We start from the raw sequence: 20,175 nt of genomic DNA, 5'->3' as shown, positions 1-20,175 counted from the left end.
TTTCGAGCACACGAGGAATTAATGAAAAGTTAATTTCTTTATTTTTTCATGTATATGACTCGAACAAATTTTGAGATTTTAAGTAACGGTACGTCATATTTGAAAACTTTTATAATTGAAAGTATGTTTCGAAAGTCAAAGGTTACGGAGAGATCCGCTGTGCAATTTGGGACAGCCTGTATTATTCATTGCATAATTAATCATGATCTACTGTGGGGTTCCTACATAGTTACGACCCTGTTATTAATGTGCCTCAAAATACAACGAGAAAGGTGAACTTTTCTACCAGAGAAACTGTTTCCAAAAGGGAACATTAAACCATGTGTCCTTGGATGAGAAAACATTGAACTCATTGTTTTTAAATTGCTATATACTGAATATTATCTTGTAAAGAGGTTCGTGGACTTCATTTTATTGGTAAGAAAGTTCAATTGTTGAGGCTAAATCATGGACTTCCAAACCCTTTACGTTTGCATCACTCTTGAGGATGAGACAGGAATTTGAAATTCATCGCAGCAGTCCTGATTGATTTCGAGACAATTCTCCGGCACCCTGAAGGTTCAACGTTTTGTGTCAACTGGTTAGGAATCACAACTCTGTAATTTGCTTCCGTATAATTGTATTCATAAAAATTCTCATGACATCCGGCTTAGTGTGTTAAATGTTACTTAACTTCTCTACTTTGCATGTGTTGAATTTTTTTTTCACATTTGTTTTGCACACTTTCATGATGACTAATCAAATCAGCGCTGGAGTTATGATTCGACACATGTTGAAACAACATTCATATTCTCGTTGGGATCCAAACTTAGAACTCACAGCAAAGTTTGATTTTAAATGATGACAGATTAAAACAACCCGAAAAAAATTTAAGTAATAAAGTTTATATTTTCATCAAATACATGAAGAAAAGAAAAACATCAGCCTTGAAATGGATATCTATTCCAACATATATATTTATCTTTCACACGCCTAGAGATGTGAATAATGTAAAAAGAGCTATTTTTTCGTAAAATATGACTATAATATACCCTACAGCTAGTGAATTAGTGGCTCTGATGTCTCGAAAATACATATCTGTCGTGAAGCATGGTGGATTTTGCAATCGAGTTCAGCTGCAGTGGACATCTTTGGGGTTTTATCGAACATTTGAGCAAATAAATTAACTATTATCTAATGTTCGTACATGAATAGCGGATGGAAAATAAATAAATAACGTCAGAAGTCGGTCTATATGTGGACCAGAGAGAGATGATCCTTATTTACACGAGTTTGTCAGTTGATTAGTTTTGTTCTGAAGTTGTTTGCGGATAATTCATCATCGTCTAATAGCTCCTGCCAAAAACTTATTTCAGAATATACGTGATTGAATTTCAGGGAAATGAATCTCTAGACTTCATTAGTCATTTGAAAGTGGGTTGGACTTGGAACACATAGGAAAAACAACAGAACACGGAAAATTCCTTTAACAGTAGCCAAGAGAAATACAACAGCTGTTTTGTAATTACTCTGAGACAACGAAGGAATATTGAAATCAACGAAAATTTTGTTAATAAATAAGTTAATAATAAATAATAATAATTTTGTTTATAAAATTCAAAATCGCATTGTATCTGCATCGAGTCTTATCGAACACTTTAATTATCGGATCACTGAAGTAAATTAACGGCCTAGTCAGTTTAGACATAGCGCCTTTTCTCGTTCTCTATGGGTACGGAATTTTATATATTTTTGTGGTGATTCCTCATTCATTCCTATATATAATCGATATTTTTAAATAAAAGTGAACAACATTATATTATCAAAAATTAAAATTTAAGGATCAGTTGTTCTACACTAATTACTGATGATTCTATTTCAATATGGAGGCAACACTAAAAATGTGATATAGTAAGTAATTAATTTGATATCATCATTGTTGAGTTATCGAGGGTGATGAAATGTTTTAATCAAACTCCAATGGGGGGAATATAAGTAAAAAAAATTTAATAATGCGCATATGATATTGGCGAAAATATATTTAAATGTGAAATAGTATACGTAATATCTATTATAAGCAGTTACAATTTTTCACTTTAATGGAAATGAATACGTTATGTAATACGTTACGTCTAAATATGTCTGTAAACATTGATATACCTCTACTTTTACGTGAACTCGAATATTTTGATAATGAGGGTGAATTGCATTTTTTAGTTTTTTCTAGAATTCAAAAATTGTTTGAAAAAGTTGTATTAATCGAGTTTCATCAATCCAATTTTATGTCTTCTCAAAACTGCTTGTGATACAGTTATCGGCCTATAATTTTTGTTCTTTTTAAACTGTGAAAAGGTATATAATGATTGAATACAGAGTAAAATTCAGAGTAAAACATCTAACAGCATCTTCAACCTTATTAAATTAGTAAAATTTCTAATCGTATAATCAGTATTGTATGCATTTCATTGACACCATGTATATTGAAAGTTTTTATATAGATATTCTATTGATCGATCCCTTAAAAGAAGTAAGATTACGTGATCTAACCATGGTACATAAAATCATAAATATTAAATTAAATAACCTGACATTAATGAAAACTTGAAACGATCAAAATCCATCTTGTCATTCGAACAATCAGAATAACTGAAAGTAGGAGGAGACGACAATCCAAAGATGATGGAAGAAATGTATAATCTCTCTCCGAAATAGTGGAGTAGTTATTGGAACCACGATATAGAGAATAACATCGTATGAAAGGCAAGCAAAGGGATTTCGCAAGATAAACTGCTTTTATGAAATCGGTAGAAACTCATAGGTTGGGTTGCCATGGATGCCATTTCTCGGAGCGCAGATTTCCAAAGAGAATGAAGCATTCTTAGCATGACCGACGTCAAAATCTTATAGCATCCAATACTGCTGTAGTAGTTTGAGAGTTGGAGTGAGTCGAATTATTTTTGGTCAAGAGTTTGATTTTCTTATCGTCGGAGGATATGGACCGTAGGTTAACGAGATTTTATTTTGGCCGCATTCATGAAACGCGTATATGTACTTTTTATATTCAAACATGTCAACTCTAGCGAAGAAATAAAAGACTGGTTCATTGATATAAAGAACTTGCGCATCTACCACTTAATCCAATCTATCAACAGAACTTGAAGAAACGAAAAAAATAGTATGTTAAAAAAAATTAAAACTAGCGTTAAGAGGAAGATGACAAGATTTTATAACGATCTCTCTCTCTCTCTCTCTCCTTCTGTACATGCATACATATATGTGTGCTTTTCAGTAAACCGGATGAAAATTCAATTTTAGCATTTTTCTAAAAGTCGTCTTTTCACACAAACAAGATTTTCCACTTTAAATGTTATCGTATCGGAGACAGAAAATAAAATACAAGACGGACAAAATAAAATAGTTTGTTTTTACTTCAAATCACTTTTTCACTCGAAGCAACGGGAACGAGGATTATGCGAAAACATTTCATGGTTTTGCATATATGAAAGAACTCACCGAATCAGTGTAGTAAAGAAAAAAAATTTAAACCAACGCCCACATTTGAATACATTAACTATTCTAACCATCGTTATAAAGGGTGATTCTAAACTCCTGGTACAAATGATAAAGATGAATATTATATCATCGGAAGAATTTTTAAGCATGTCATGTCAGGCCAAACACTACGTTCTACAGAAAAAAAAAATTTTTAAACAAGACATTATGAAGACGGAACTTTAAGAGAAATTGGGCAGAATAAGAATTTTTTTTTTTGCAGTTCTTGTGTTGTTTTCACCTAATACATTCTCATTCAATAGTGCCTAAATAGGCCATTAGAGCCCATCACTTGCGCTTATGAATTTATTTTGACAAAAAAAATCTTTATGCTAGAGTGTTTTATCATTCCGTTTTTACCACGAGTTCAGGTTCACGGTAAACATTTTAACCTCTTGGCAATGACGCCCGAGTTGAGTATTTTATATTTCTGATTTGATGATTACATTTTAAACACTATTTTACAAAAGCAAATAGTGTTTTCTTTTCCATGAAGCCCAAATCAAGTTCGTTTATCTTTTTTTTATTGATATAATACATGACAACAAACAAGGAGAAAATATTTCCATTTTTGGTGCATTTTTCTGAAATAAATTACACTTTAAAGTTGTTTACAAAGATCATCGAGCATAGTACTGAAAATCTTATGAACTTCATTATGTGTACGTTTGATTATTACTTAGATGTAATGATTATGTTATCAATAATGAATGAATTTTTCATCCGTTTTATTGTAGAGCAGTTCATGTAAGAGAGTAATAAAATGAATATACTCTACACGCGTGTAAAAATAAAAACCGAAGTTATACGTTGTTTGATGCACATGTACTGTATTATGAATTATGAATGGATATTCTGCAAAAAAAGTCCTATTCTCGTTAAACTGCTAGTGGTTTCGGTTCGTAGATTTTGTTTGCACTATTTATGGCAAAAAATCATGAAAATATGAATACTATGCCATGAACATTTCTTATGAAATGTCTCGTATATTGAGTTGTGACTAGTAATGCGTCAACAATATCTTTTTCAGAGACAGATTTACGTACACCAAAATGATTCAGAAAAAAAACGAAACCAGACCTAAAACTAAATAGATATGCTAAGAATGTTATCATTGAAAGAGGAGATGAATGAACCCGGACATTGTGAAAAATAGAAATGAATTTTCTAAAAGGAAACAAAATCGTATTTGTGTGTGTGAAAATAAAATTCATAAGCGAAATTTTTTACGTCATCTCGTATGATAGAATATCAAAATCAACAGATTGGATTAATAAACTCAACTACGCAATTAGAATTTACAAACTTTTCTAAGTCGTATTTATTTATTCGTATAGAACGAACTTTTACGATTATATTAGTGAAATTCAAATTTAGGATTACGTTATGAAGACAATTTCACTATAATTAATTCCAAAATCTTCGCAACAATGACTATTTAGCGACAAATGCTATTTTCATCATTCTTTCTTTTCATATTTCATTAAGTCTGAAGATCTACCGTACGCACGAGCATTAAAAATGTACAAAATGTGTAAATTCGAATACTGCGTTACATGGTGTATGTAATGTGAATGAGAATAAAAGTGTCTTCGGCTGAGAATTTCGAAATTTTCTAATAGATTTTGCAAAGCGTATTGAAGAGGATAAACAAGACGGACAATATCCATCTGATATTTTAAATCAGGGAACAGAAAGCTGCGTATCAAGCTTCGATGATATTTTTTCTAAAAATTAATGTTTCTAGCCTCAGTGAGAGTAAGCGAACCTATAATTTTTAAACTTCTTATAGTTTTAAGTTTTATGCAATGGTGTGATTGTTTACGTAAGTCGTAAAGGCCTGGAAATTAAAGGGAGTTTTTAGAGCTCTTCTTTTGTATAGTTCAGTTCCTGGGATAAAAGTGAGTACGGCTCTCGTCTCATATGAAAGTAGCGTCTAGTGTAGTTGATAGCCCTTCACTGTATTTTAGTTAATAGAGAGTCCCTTAATTTATAACATTGTGTCCCAAACTTTTTGTTCCATCCCCCCTCCTCAATTTTTTTTATCGCCCTCCACCTCAGGTCAACCAATGGGATCTTATACTAAACCCATAGCTTCTACCGCCCCCCTCCCATAGACTATTCCGTCGTCCCTGTAGGGGTGATATTGCCCACTTTGGGAAACACTAATTTAAAGGATCAAACTAATGAACAAATGCAGAATGATTTGTTTGTGAGTTCTTGAATGATAGTAGTGTGTGTAAGTATGGGTGTGATAGTAGTGTAAGTAAACAACTTACTTTATTATATTATTCTTTGATATATGCGTGCACTGTATATTTATTACAACAACACAGAGATGGAAGAAGTACAAAGCTATGTGTATGCACACCTGGGGACAAGAAATGAAAATCGCCAACAGCATCAATAATGAAATAAATAGAAGGAACGGATCGAATGGAGAGCCATATACCATTATGCCCGATAACAAAAGTGTTCAGCCAGTGTGTGCTACCAGTACTGACTTATGGAGTTGAAACATGAACAGAGAGTGACAAGCAAAACGATACAAAGACTACAGAATGAAAAGGGATTCGATGTCAGCAAGCTGGTTCCATGAAAAGCATGTCCACAACAGTTCACCGAACCTTCTCGTGTGGTCATCACCACTCTCCCTCATCCATCATAGATAAAGATTTCAGAAACACGTTCACTCCTTTTGAAGAAATTGCCAAAATTTTCTTTAACAAGTAAAATGAATTCAGTTTCTTCAAGCTGAGGAGAAACTGAAAGATTGAAACCTAAATAACTGATTGGTGATTGGTTTTGTATTGAGCCTTTTAAAAAGAAAGTGTAAGATATGTGGTTGCATACATTTAATAGATGTATATTTCCAAAGGAGCATATATGGAAAGATGTGTGCTTATCATAACAAGGATAGACAGAAAACTAATCACTTGGATAAGACGGCAAACAAAAGTGTATGATATCATGGGAAAAATTATACGTTTGAAATGGGAATGGTCTCAACATCTTGTTCAAGAAGACAGGACAATAGATGGTCCATAATTATTCTAAACTGGTACTCCCGTAATATTAAACTTCCAAGAAAACACCTCCAAACAAGATGGAGCGATGATATCCGAAAGATGGCCGAAGTCAACTGAAATGGGAAAGCTTTATGGGAAAAGCATCAGACAGAAAAATGAGAAAAATTTAAAGGAGGCCTCCATTCAGCAGTGAATTGAAAATGGTTGATGATTATGGTTTATTACAATTTTCATTTACAACTCAAATTTTAATATCAGTAACTTGAAGTAAGTAGCCAAAAACACGTGATACCTTAGCCATAAACCGTATCACAAACTTTTTTATTGTAATCAAACATAAATAAACGTAAAACTGTCAACATAATGAACATGGTATTGTTACAAGGTAACTAACATAACTTCGATTAACACTCAGTATGCCATATAAACATTGTTTACTTTAATTCGCGTAAGGAAAAAATGAAAATTCCGTGGTTAATGGTAGCGAGTGATGAAGGTAGTAATACATTTCGAAAAGGGCAAATTTTTTACGCTTGTGTGGGCTTCACTAAAATTATATGCTTTCTGTAATAAACAATCTTACGACCTATTTTGACAACTGAATTGGTGTAGGTGGTAGTGCAGCAGACTGTGAATCTGAAGACCAACGTCCGAATCTAGTTCGGACATTTGATTTAAATTATATGGAAACCAAATTTCGTTTGTGTATGTATGTGAAAAGTATGAAAAACTTCTATAATCCTTCCAGACTCTGCATACACACACACACACACACACACACACAAATGTTGTAGTTTCGCTTTCTCACGGAGGGGAAAGCCCTGATTTAACTCATTTATTGTGTAAGTTTTGAGTTAGAAATATGGTGAATATGAACTTTTGGGCCTGTCATTAGAGAGCAGCATTTAAAGTTGAACTTTCAGGGGGTTAGATTGCTTCCAGGAGAATCGCCTCCGGGAAAAGTGTGACTTATTACATAAAATTTAGCAATCCAATTCTAGAAAAAATGTAAGTGAAGATGAATATACAAAGGTTTTTAAGGACGGGCTGATGCGAGCATGAATTTTAGGATAAGAGAGCAAATTCAACTGCCTTGTGGGGACTCGAACCCACGTTCTATCAGTTGCCGGGTGAGCGCATTGAACTCAAAGGCAACAAATATCTCAATCTTTCCGTAGATCTCTTATGCCCTGAACGGGGCCGTACATGGACGGTCGGACCTAATTCAGGCCGACAATTGCTCACACTGCCACCAGATGGTGACTTATCCGAGGATGATGTCACTCTCTGCTATCCATATGAAAATTTTTAACAGCTGGCTGATACGAAGATGAATTTTAGGAAAGAGAGAAAATTTAACTACCCATGCGGGGAATCGAATCCACATCCTCTCACTTTCCGGGTGAGCACCCTAGACCACTAGACTACAAAGGCTACGAATATCTCAATGTTTGCTTGGATCTCGTGTGCAATGAACTCGTGTCTTTGGAAGAAGGTCCGACCGTCCATGTACGGTCCCGTTCAGTGCACGCGAGCTCAAAGATTAAGGCATTCCTTTCCTTTGTAGTCTAGGACGTTCACCCGGCAAGTGAGAGGACGTGGGTTCGATTCCCCGCAAGGGCAGTTGAATTTTCTCTTTTCTGAATTCATCTTCGCAATAGCCAGCTGTTAAAAACCTTCGTATGGATAGCGAAGAGTGACATCATCGTTGGAAAGATAAATATACCTTGCATGATCTTGGCTGGAAAAATTTGACCAAAGTGAATAATTTCTTCATAAAAATAAAATAAATGAATAAATTGAAAATTAAAAAAAAAAAACTTACTGACAATTATTTTTAATGCATTTTTTGAGTGAAAAAAATTCAAAAAAACGTCTTGAAAATTCCAAAAAAATGAAAGGGTTAAGTGATTGTTTTTTATCATCATAAACATTATGTGAATGTATTAACGTCATAAAATCGGTATCATCAATTGTACTCCTCAATCTGTCAAGCAAGTGCCCAAAAATGAAGCAGTCAGTGTTTTTATTTATTTTATATGCGCATAGCTAAATTGGTACTCCTTCATGGTCTAAATAATAATAATTATTATTATAACAATTGGATATTCCCATGCCAAAAAAGGCAGTAGTGAGCGTGGAAATGGAATGGAAGGAACGCTTGCCAAAAGATTCGCACTGATTTTTGTGTGTGTCCTCGAGAAAGTATTATCAAAAGCAAGCTGCGGCAGGAGCGGTAACAACACAACTACACGGAATTGCCGCCATTTGTGGTTGGTTCCCCTCTGTGATCCGACGTCATTTCCGCGGGCGCAGCCGCAGGAGCCGCTGCTGTTTCATGAGAAAAAGGACAAGGAGGATCCGTTGGTTGCTTTGCTGCCTTCGAGTTGGTGGTCGGTCGTTCGTGCATTTGTTCGTCGTATTTTTTTCGCATGATGAGCTCTAGAAACTAACGAACGATCCTGTCTTCACACATAGATCTGTCTCTTTCTCCTATCGTGTTTCGAACGCGATCTTCACAATAATCATGAATTAAAAACGTATTCACTCATACATACACAGCTGTAGAAGTATCTCAATAATGTATTAATCAGAGAAAGCGTATACTCTCATTATATCGAGCTTAATTCGGTCTTACGTAGTAAATTCAACTTTCGCAGTCAGTATTATTTCTAGTAAATGATGAAGAACACGAAAGATTTTTTCGTAAACGATAGAATGACGATAGCACAGAGAATCGTAAGAAAATGAAGATTTTAACATGCCGTTGCAACAAATTAGGGTCACCCCAGCTGACAGAAAGAATACTGGTGAAAAAGTCAAATATGAGACAAAGGTGAGTGTTATTCGTGTCTTCTCATCACTTTCTTTTGTTCGGGTATTTAAAAAAGAAATGATACAAGGTGTGTTTGTTCTCGAAAAAAAAAGTTGTACTTCTGTTATACTTAAATACATAAAATTAAGGAAACAATCACCATACATGTGTGATTGATTGATCAGCATACATGTGTTGTTTCAAAATAATACGTATTTTTTTTATATCGCCTAAAATTTTCGTTACCATTTCGTTCAAGTAATTCGTAGCATATGTTTTTCATTTTTAACATAAAATTTAGCATAAGGTATTCGGTTCATTAGAAACGTTTGTTTCATCTACTTTTTATTCTGCTCCAGCAAATGCTTTTTTAAACTTACAAGAAAATGCCTATTCAATGATTGTTTTTAAGTAACTATGTTGTATGATCAACCATAGAGTGAGAATACGCGTATTCATCGTATTTATCAGCTAATTAAAACATATTCAAGACTTCTTCACATTTAATAAATACAATCCTTCATTTTGATGTACATATTCTGTGAAGTCTTCAGAATTAAAGAAAAATAGATGATAAACATTATAAAGCCATTTACGTGAAAAAAACGATTAATTCGTTTCAAATATATTTCAATTTAGAGTAAGGTAATATTTTGTGGAACATTAATATATTGCAATCTACATTTCAATATTATATTTTCTTAAGAAATGCTCCGAAAATGCAGTAAATCTATTTTCTAATTACAAAATCTAATCTAATTCCTATTTACAAAAAATATCTATTATTCTCCAATAAATGTCATCCTTACGCGGGGTAAACAGAAATCGCATGTTTAAATCAAGGAAAAAACGGATGAAAATCTGATACAAAATGCAATGCTGACAGTTCCATCCGATGATGATATCCCATCGCTGATCGGAAATTCTTTTGAGCATATTTTTAAACTCTTATTAAAAGTATATAACTTGTGTAATTTAAAATAACTCAAATTCAGAACATTATTAAAAGCAGTGTTTGGTATTCAGCTGCTTTTGCGATTAAAAAAAAAACCATCTAGCTCTCTCTCCTGCGATCTCTCTAACGATAAAAACTGTTTTTGAAATTCGAGGCTTTGGTGAAATACGAATTGAAATAATTTGTATAAATTTATGATTTTTCGGTTCATGTTGACAGAATATGTATGCGACGCGTTCAGACGCCTTGATCTCAGCTTGAGGTCAAGCATTCGCTCTTCAATGGAAACATGAAACGAAATGACTTTTATAAGTATCTTTAGAATCAGTTGTGTTATTGGTTGAGAAGACTAATATGCCCCCTCTGCGGTTTTCGAAAGAACTTTAATAAGAATATTTCAAAGAGTAGAGGATCAAGAAGGATGTAGAAGTGCATCTGGACTGACGAAATGGGGAATATCACTCATCACTGTCGTTAAACATGGGCGGTTATAATCGCTTCTTAAAATTTTATCAGTGGTGTCATCTCACCATTGGGAGGCATTTCAATCAGTGCGACGGATTTCCTGTTTCATCTACAATCCGCGTGCTGCCAACAGATATTTAGCAGACAGATTCTGACGTAAACACATAGCGGAGTTAGTTTATTGCGAGCAGACAAATCCGAGGGCATTCTTTTTTCGGTTTCTTTCCCTTTCTTACATCTTTCTCATTCGATTATGCATTTGATTCCTGATAACATTTCATAAAAACAGTCACATGTACCCTCTCAGTAGAATATACTTGTGCTCCCTTTATCCCTTGCCTCCCATTAATCAAGTACAATCGACGATGTGCGAAACAACTGTGAAAAATTAGGTAAGTTTTTTTTGTTCCTTTGAAATCTATTTATTGGCTTAAGAATTAATCTCTTTGTCATGAAGAGATTAAATTCCAACTATTGAAAATATTTTTCATAATGAACCGAATATTATTGATATCTCTTAGCAGATTAATGGTCTATATGCAGGATTCCAACTAGTACCCAACACTAATTGTTTATCAATTTATTTATGTCTCAAAATGACGGTATTATATTTTGTGCGTGGTTAAGATTATTATCATTTCCATCACCATTATAGTCAGCTAATCATGATGATTTCTTTTGTAGTTAAATGAGATAAATCATATGCGCGCGCACATATGAGTGGCATCATTACTTACTTTGATTAAGAACTCTTTACCAATCTGTCCTTGAACCACTAGTCTGAGATTTTTATGATTTAGATATTACTGCTCTACCAAAAGGAAACATTTTTTTTTCCTTTGGTTCCTCTTCTCACTAGAGTTTATGCCCCACTTATTATTAGAATATCCATGACCAAACTTGTAAAAAATGGAAAGTTATTGGTTTATTGCTTATGCGAGGCGCGCGTACTATAACCGGACCGATCGTGCAACATCTGAATATTGCATGCGCGAAATCGTCACAAATTCTGATGTGAGTATAATTATTAATTCTGGTATTCAAAGGTGATGATTAGTAATTAATAATTCTTTCAGTGTAAATTGATTGCTATGAATTGCGATGTGAAAATGAGTATTTTCTCACATCACACTTTTTTGAAGAAATTCGTTTCGAAATACAAATACAAATACAAAAAACAACGCCACAACAGGCAAAATGCCCAACGAGGTGGCTGATAAAAAGATGCTCATAACAAATATGGATGTCATATATTTCAAATATACAGCAACCCAATTAAAAATGCAATTACAAACAATATATATACATGATAAAATATTATACAATGCCCATAAAGAATACTTATGGTTGTCTTATTCTAAAAAAATATTATATTTATTTTATTTCACTTAGAATTCACCGTCGCATATTTACAGTAGTCCATATATACTGGATATATATATATATATACTGGAGTTTCTTATAAAACTCTTTTTTTAAAAATGTCACAGTTGCATGAAAATTATTTTAAAGTACTGCATTATACATGAATTAAAAATCAGCAAGAGAATCAAAAACGATATTCCCGGATCCCCCTCCAAAATTTTTTTCATCTTCAGCTAAAATATGCTTCAACAACTTTTAAGATTTGGAAAAAAATTCAGATCAATTCATTTTGGCGATAGCCTCAGTTTACCAATTTGAAAATTATAAGCTGATGCAGGGAAAATTGATAACAGCTGTCTAACAGGATTCTAATCGAGAAAGAATTTGATGAAATAAAAAATCGTATTAAAAATGCGACAATGTTAGAATTAATATCACACGCGTTTCTTATATTGCCGCTTCATTTAATCGAGTGTTTATCTGTTTCTAAACCATTAAGCTTTTGAGCTTTCTAGAAGCTTTAAGTAGAATAAGACATATGCTCAATCAATTTGGTGTTGAAATGAGTTAATCAATTGTTCTCATGCGCAACAGCCGTACGAAATATATTGGATTGCAGAATGTTTGGTTCCCACGTAATGAGATCTCGCTGGTCGAGTGCTGACATGTATCTCATTAATGAAGACACTAATGAGATTTTCCAAAACCAATTAAACGTCGATGAGAATTTGGTCATGGTCTGAATCATCTTTTATGTCGAAGATCGACGCTAAAAAAATTAGGTGACATCGAATAACATTCATGGTTGATAAATGGTTGCCTTATGCATGCGTTTGTCGGTGATGGGAGCGATAGACGATTATTAATTATTATGTATCGAATCTGTTTTTTTTCTCGTATGATCGAATTTAGTCAAATCGCGTGCACAAAACATTGAATAAAAATGTATTATGCCGTTAAATATCTTTTTTTTTTTTTTTTTTCCAATGAAGCTAGGTGATGTTGGTTGGTGAGTCTTGTTGCCATCTAAACACTTTAAAAAGAGTAAACTTGGTAGATGTTTCTAAAGGAATGGATCGTTTTTCTCCTTGGGATTTTTTACTCAAAATATTTAATACTGAAATATTAAATATAAAAAAGCCTATACGGAATAAAGTATGCTGCGTGCAGTTATCATACGGGCAATTCCCTATTTTTATCAATGCGATTGAAGTAATATCAAAAAATTACAATCAAAATTTGTATATTGCTCAAAATGAGGAAGACTTCACTTTACTTTCCAATCCATATACAGTAAATACGAATATAAAAGCAAAATGTGATCAATCATTTGATGGAACTTCATAAAGATTAAAAAAAAAACACTAATATTTTTACTTACTAATACCAAAATTTGTTCATTACAAGATGATTAATTGCCAAATATTTCACTGAAGAAAAACAGTGACACAAATATTTAGCTTTATAGTGTTTTACTGATCTTAATTTCAACGAAAAAGAAAGTTAAGAAGGTCGTAAGTTCCTGAAAATGGTAAGTACAGCATCTATCAGCCGTTCTTAGCTGTTCTCTAGAGGTGTAACAGGTAAGAATCTCAAACACTTCATGGAGTGGAATTTGAGACACGATCACCGACCATCCTGGTAAGCCGAAAACAAATCTTCCTGATTGTTGCATTTTATCATTCACAAGACATCCGGAAAACCAGTGCAATAAAAATATTTGAGTATTGACGTAGAGCACCGATTCATGTGTGATTTGGAAAATAAAATATCTTTAAAATTTATTACAACTTTAGTTATACGTATAATGTAATTTAGAACATTATCCTACGCGATTAAAAAAATTTGTTGTAGATATTTATAAGAAGTTAATCTGTGAATTTTTTTCCTTTCTTTCAATCAAATTCGGAACCATTTTTCGTAAAACCTATAGAATAAACGGCAAGAATTCGATCTTTCTGGCATTTATTTACTATAATTTTAATTAAACGAATCGGCGGCAATAAATTTTGTCATCAATTTTTTTTATTAATGTCTTTCAATATCCTCTTTCACCCATGCTATAGGACACCGATTGGGAACCCATGAAAGCACAAAAGGGTGCAAGATGAAAAGCTCAGGGTTTAATGCATCGGGGATTATATATATATTTTTCTCATTGTGCCTGCTGTGTTATAAAAGCATTCTAATCCTTTCGTCAAGAATGGTGGCCCTTTATTGTCAGACCGAACAGCAGGAAAGATCAAACTCGAGGGAAATAATGAGGCAAAATCGCAAGACTTCTAGCTTAATCCCGGAATCGTGTTTCCTCCGGGGCTACGTTTACCATCAGAAAGATAATAGAAGAAGCTTCAGCCGAGCAATGATTTAATGACGTAAAAGATAATTGCTTTCGCAATTAGTCTTCTCATGCTTCTGTTGCTGCAGGCCAAAACATTTATCAATATGGTCATTTATTTGCGAAGATCCTCAAAAGAAAACTTATCTTCATTAAGAGTACAAAAATCGTCTAGAATGAGATAATTCTACATTATTAAACGAAATTTTAAGCATATACACTCGAGTGAAGCACATTTTAAAAAATGTATATACAGGGTGATTATAATTAAAGTCCCCGTACTGTGAGTAGTTTTTCTCATCCGAATACAGCGAAATTTTTAGGATAATTTAATGGGACCATGGGAGAGATTTGTGCAATAAAAAAGATTGTTAAATTGTCTACGTAACGTATATACCCAGTTTCAATGGAATACGTCCACCAGAATGGGCGCTACATAGGTCTAAGTAGTTTCAGTATACTGACTGCTCATACTGAGTAGGAGTGCCCTGGAGGGAGGGAGGTACGAGAAGAAAATGTGATCCTAAGAGGACCATAGGAGAAAAAAGGGTTCAGTTACACTGGTCTACAGCTTCAGGTATGATTCGTACATTCGAATAAATCGACATCTTACGGCATAGTTTACATAAATCTACTGTCTTTCGTTTCAAGTACTACTGAAAACATGTTTGTTTGTCATACGACAAAATGAACATACGGACCTTGAATATTCGGCCGTCATTTGAACAAGTTACTATAGCTGCTGGTTCAAACGAACCTGTTGCTTTGCTTCGGCTGGTTAGTTATACAGTACTACAATATAATCATTGTGAGCAATTACGGTATCATCTTCTTCCGTACTATACATGATTCAAGCGATAATGTCACATGAATAGAAATTCTAAGAAAGTTAAGCGAAAAAATTAACATGCCAAGTTATGTTATCCCGGTTCATTTCCTACTTATTGGAACCGAATGATGTGAAAAATACAGGGTGATTATAATTAAAGTTCCCGTACATCCAAATGCAGCAAAATTTTCAGGATATCTTAATGAGACCATGGGAGAAACATTCATGCAAAATAAAAAAATAATTCAATTTTTGACCACCAGGTGAATAAATGACGCTTTTTTATCGAATTTTTCTTTTTTCCATGGTCCATATAGCGTATATACCAAGTTTCGATGGAATACCTCCATCAGACCGGGAGCTTCATAGGTTTGAGTAGTGTCAGTATACTGACAGACGCTGCATAGTTATAATAGTTATAATTTTTGAGAGTAATTGCGGAAATATGTAAGCTGTTACTTCCAACAAATTATGGGTCCCCGAAACATGACCGAGGACCCATGATGTTGACATGAGCCCTGCATAGAACTCCCACAAGAGGGAACGACCGTTATTTTTCATGTGTGTGTGTGTTAGTGGCCTATAAATTTACTTAAAATAGTAGCAAATTTCATCATGTAGGACCCGTATAGACAAACAACACCCGGGCCATGCCGGGATAGAACCATATGACGAAGATGGCAGTGATTATGGTAAATTCTATGGGAATTCTAAATACAGTAAAGCCTCTCTTTTGCAGACACCGGTGGGACGAAAAAATTCGTCCGTAAAAGGGGTGTGACCGCATCTGAGGGGATTTACTGTAGTCATATTTTTCTCATCTCATTATTTCGCTTGAAAACATTATTGCTTTTCATCTGAATTTTTTTCATAGCTCTGTGGCTTCCTTAACCACTGGTCGTGGCTCCCCTTCCACTTAATTTTTACCAGTTTTTCCCCCCAGAAAATACCAGAATCACAAGAGGACCATATGGTCCCAGGTTGAGAACCACTGGGCGCTAGACAACGACATTTGACTAGATGTAAACTAGGATTCAAAATTCGGAGCGCATGCGTACACAGACAGAGGTTGGTGTAGTAACAACTTGACTTTCAGATTGCCATGGCTAGCCTTGCGAAAAGAATGTACTTGAAAATTTTAAGCTAAAGTAAAATAAAATTAAAAACAAAAACACAGTACTGTATATTGTAATAATATTTTCTTGTCATAGAGTCAAGGAGATAGCTTATTTTTACGTGGGATTTTAGAGGAAATAATTTTCTTCGGAAATAAATAACAAATAAAGAACTGAACAGAAAAGTAGGACGAACGTCAATATTTAACACTGGTATACAAATAAATTCCGAAAGATCCATGTGAAAAAAAACCAAAAAACATGGTGACTCATTATGTTGTTTTTGATCAGCTAGCTCATTGTGCCTTTCATGCACGATTGATGGAAGTCTAATTAAAAATTTGCCTCATCACAATGCAATGATGTTAGCAAAATTTAGTGCTATACCAAGTCCTTCCTACCGTAAAAGCATCAAATCTGTTTCTAGGAAGTTTTCTAAATTATACTTGGGATAGGACGGGATTTGTGTTAGTTTCACAGTTCAGAATTTATTCATTTTATGATACGGAATCTGTGTATATTATATGCATGAAATTTAAATGGGTGATTTCACGTGATGCCAACACCATTATCTTCTCTCTCTCATATAAAGGTAAATATTTTTTATAGTTTTTTTTTTTTTTGATAATGTATCCAAGAGATTTCAGTTTTTAATTTAACAACAGAAGATGCGATTAAAACTGCAGTTCAAGGGATCGATCTGAAGTGAAATAAAGATGTTTGTAAAAATTATTTTTTTCCAAATGGTGTCATGCGAGGCTGAAAAGAAAATATATATACAGTATAATCCGGTAAGCTAAACTCTCATGAAGCAATGTTTATTGAAAAAATGCTCATTTTTGAAGATTGTGAAATCTTTACCTCGAATGTATAATATATTTTTGGTAAATATAGGGACTAGACGCAATATATTTTTTCCCAATGAATGGTGATGGCGTTACTAAGAAATACATTTTGTTTAGGTGTAACTTTTATGTTTTGCATGGCTTGACCGTTTTTTTCCCAGTTTACGACGTGCCTGTGATGTCAAGACATGAACAAAATGCTATTATCCACTGAATAAATCTTAGATGAATTTTTTTCCTTTTTGTTATATTCGCGTGAAATGGCGTTTTTTGCAAAGGATGTCATTTCAATTTTTTTTTGGAAGCAAGATTATTTTTAGTTCTCGTGAGATTTATGACACTTTCACACTGATATTGGCAGGACTATTTTATTTATTGATATTCGAACTTTCGGTATGTACCGTCGAAATTATCTGTGAGTTCAGTTAACTTTTCCAATATCCAACTTATGCAAAACAAATTGAAATGTCTTTTACGGATCGCAACAAGTTACTTAGTTTTGAAACATTCGAGAGATGTGAAAACCGAGCCCCAAACATATTATATTATAAAACTATGCATTTGTTTTGTTTTAAGAAAGATATATTTTTTCCTTAAAAACGGTAGCTCAAATCTCACTTGTTACATATTCACTTTTATATATACAGGATTCATAGCTAACAGCATGAACCGCAAATTACTGGCGAACCGTTGATCCTAGAAGTACACTTGAAATTAGAAAAAGTATCCAAATAACGTGTATGCTTCCGATGAGTCATTCATATTGCAAGGGGTTGTATAGTTATTAAAATGAAAAAAAAACACCTTTTTATACGGACACTCTGTTCTCGAAAACATATTAGAAAGTTGTTGCTCTGTCTCTCCTGAGGCCAACAAAAAAATTAAGGTGTAAAATGCGTTTTACCCGTATTTATCCTGTTTGTTCTCAACTTACTTCCGTTTTTAAATAAAAAAATATCTCAGTAAATATTGCACTTAGAAACATGGATTTTTTTTTCGTTTTACTCGGGAGAGGCAGGGCAACAGCATTCTAATTAGGTTTTTGAGCACAGGGTGACCGTATAAAGAGTTAGTTTTTTTTATTTTAATAACTAAACAACCCCTTGCAATATGAATGACATCTATGAAGGTCTACACGTTATTTGTATGGTTTTCTAATTGTGAGTATGCCTCTAGGATCGACGGTTTGCCAAAAATTTGCGGTTCATGCTGTTAGTTATACAACTTGCATAAATCTCAGTTGTTCGGAGTTTGAGAGACAAAAAAATCTACTTTTTCTAATAATTATTTTTATGATCAGAAATATTTTTAACATAACAGAATTAAAAAGCCTGGCTAATCTGCAGCACCTACTAAAAATTGTTGTTAAATTTCTCGCTATGCCCGAGATGCACTCTTGAAGGATCAGAATGGCTGATCACGCGTACCCAAAGCCACTTGAAACTCTTAATGCAGCTTTGCGCGTACCCGAGCTCAGCTCAAGCCGGGAAGGAATTCTGTGTGTGTGAAAATCAAAGATTAATTTAAAAAAAAAATTAAATCCGGGTTTGATAAACTATTTGCGAATCACATTTATTAGCAGGGCTAGGCTTTTGTTTTATGGTTGCTATATTGCATTACAATACAATCGTTCACGGCAACAATCTAAAAGAGGATTGTTGGCGGCGTTTCGAAAATTATCAAACGTGATTTTGTCGAAATAAGAAAGAAAGGATTGACAGAGTCAAATCTTGAGATTTCTTGCTTTTTTTATTATTATTAAATGATGTCTTTCTTTCACGCTCTTTTGATGTCTATTTCTAGAAAGAATTCACCATTTGATTGTGCGAGCAATTTCGAAGTAGTTTTCAGACTTAACATGGAAAGCAAAAATTGAAGTTTTATGTTCGATAACGAACATAAAAAAAAAAACATAAGGGATACAGAATTTAGTCTTATAGCTTTCCGATATGACGTGTTCTGTTAAACTTAAAATGAAGAGCAAATGCGTGCAGTTGCTTTTCTCATTCTTTTTTAACACTGGTTTTTTTTCGTATTAACTCTTTTATATCTTTATGTCTCCGCGATTTTATATCTTTTAGTGGAAGTATTTGAAGCTTCGTATTTTTATGGGCTCATAGAGATTTATTTTCAAAGTGTAAAATTCGATTTCGACGCGTGCTTTTAAAAGTCATTTCTAGTTTTTTATTTTCTCTTGATAGTAGCTTGGAAACTCCGTGTATATGAAAAAAATATATGCATTTGCATCGATGGTTTTTTTCTCTTCAAAAATTTTCTGATCCTCTGGAATATTAGGAAAAGAAATTCTGAGTATCTCGTATTTTTCACTTTTTTTTAAACAAGTTTTTTCCACCTTTCCTTTCGTTTGTAGGTGCTACGAACTGGAAGTTCTCTATCAGTTACGTTCAAATGACGAAAATATCTTCGAAATTTTTGTTGTAAATTTTTATTATATTTAATATCGAATGCATTTACTATCTATTTGCTATAGTGGTATCACTTCGAATCAGTCTCCACAAGCAACCAGGATTCAAATGACTCATGAAAATTTTAACGCCAACAATTAACCGACAATAATTCACCACCAAGTTTATTCTTAAATGAGTGACCAAGAGATACTATTGAGGCAGCTATTTTTACTTACGTCCTATTTTGTTTACTCAATAAAGAACACAAGTGGTGCAGGGTTGTCTAAGACCATCGTGGGCCCCCCGACAGAATGATTTTTCTGAGGCCTTATACCTGGTTAAAAATGCCTGCCTGCCAATTTATATGCAAAAGAAAGTTAATATGTTACTCTCGAAAATTTTAACCAAACATAATGCATGCCCAGCTTAAACGTAAGAGGTGCGGTAGCCCAGGTCGATAGCACCTAAAGTACCAAAGGA

General features: G+C 33.7%; 1 protein-coding gene across 4 annotated transcripts in view; it reads left to right on the top strand.

Annotated features, from left to right (window-relative positions):
- Positions 1 to 8,927: 8,927 nt before the first annotated feature.
- LOC149080668 (E3 ubiquitin-protein ligase MARCHF8-like) overlaps positions 8,928 to 20,175 on the top strand; it is a 121,496-nt gene continuing 110,248 nt past the window's right edge. Inside the window, exon 1 of one of the 4 annotated variants that reach the window (XM_089239858.1) lies at positions 8,928 to 9,396. In XM_089239858.1, coding sequence (XP_089095984.1) covers positions 9,322 to 9,396 — 75 coding nt within the window. In that variant the 5' untranslated portion in view covers positions 8,928 to 9,321. The remainder of the gene's footprint in view (positions 9,397 to 20,175) is intronic. The other 3 variants (XM_089239863.1, XM_089239860.1, XM_089239857.1) reach the window with 3 other exon arrangements.

The sequence above is a fragment of the Pholcus phalangioides genome, unplaced genomic scaffold, assembly GCF_987345545.1.
Source record: "Pholcus phalangioides strain wild (caught in Gottingen) unplaced genomic scaffold, Ppha-v1.0 ptg000011l_1, whole genome shotgun sequence".
In the NCBI taxonomy this organism is placed as follows: Eukaryota; Metazoa; Arthropoda; class Arachnida; order Araneae; family Pholcidae; genus Pholcus; species Pholcus phalangioides.
This window is presented reverse-complemented; position numbering and strand designations above follow the sequence as displayed.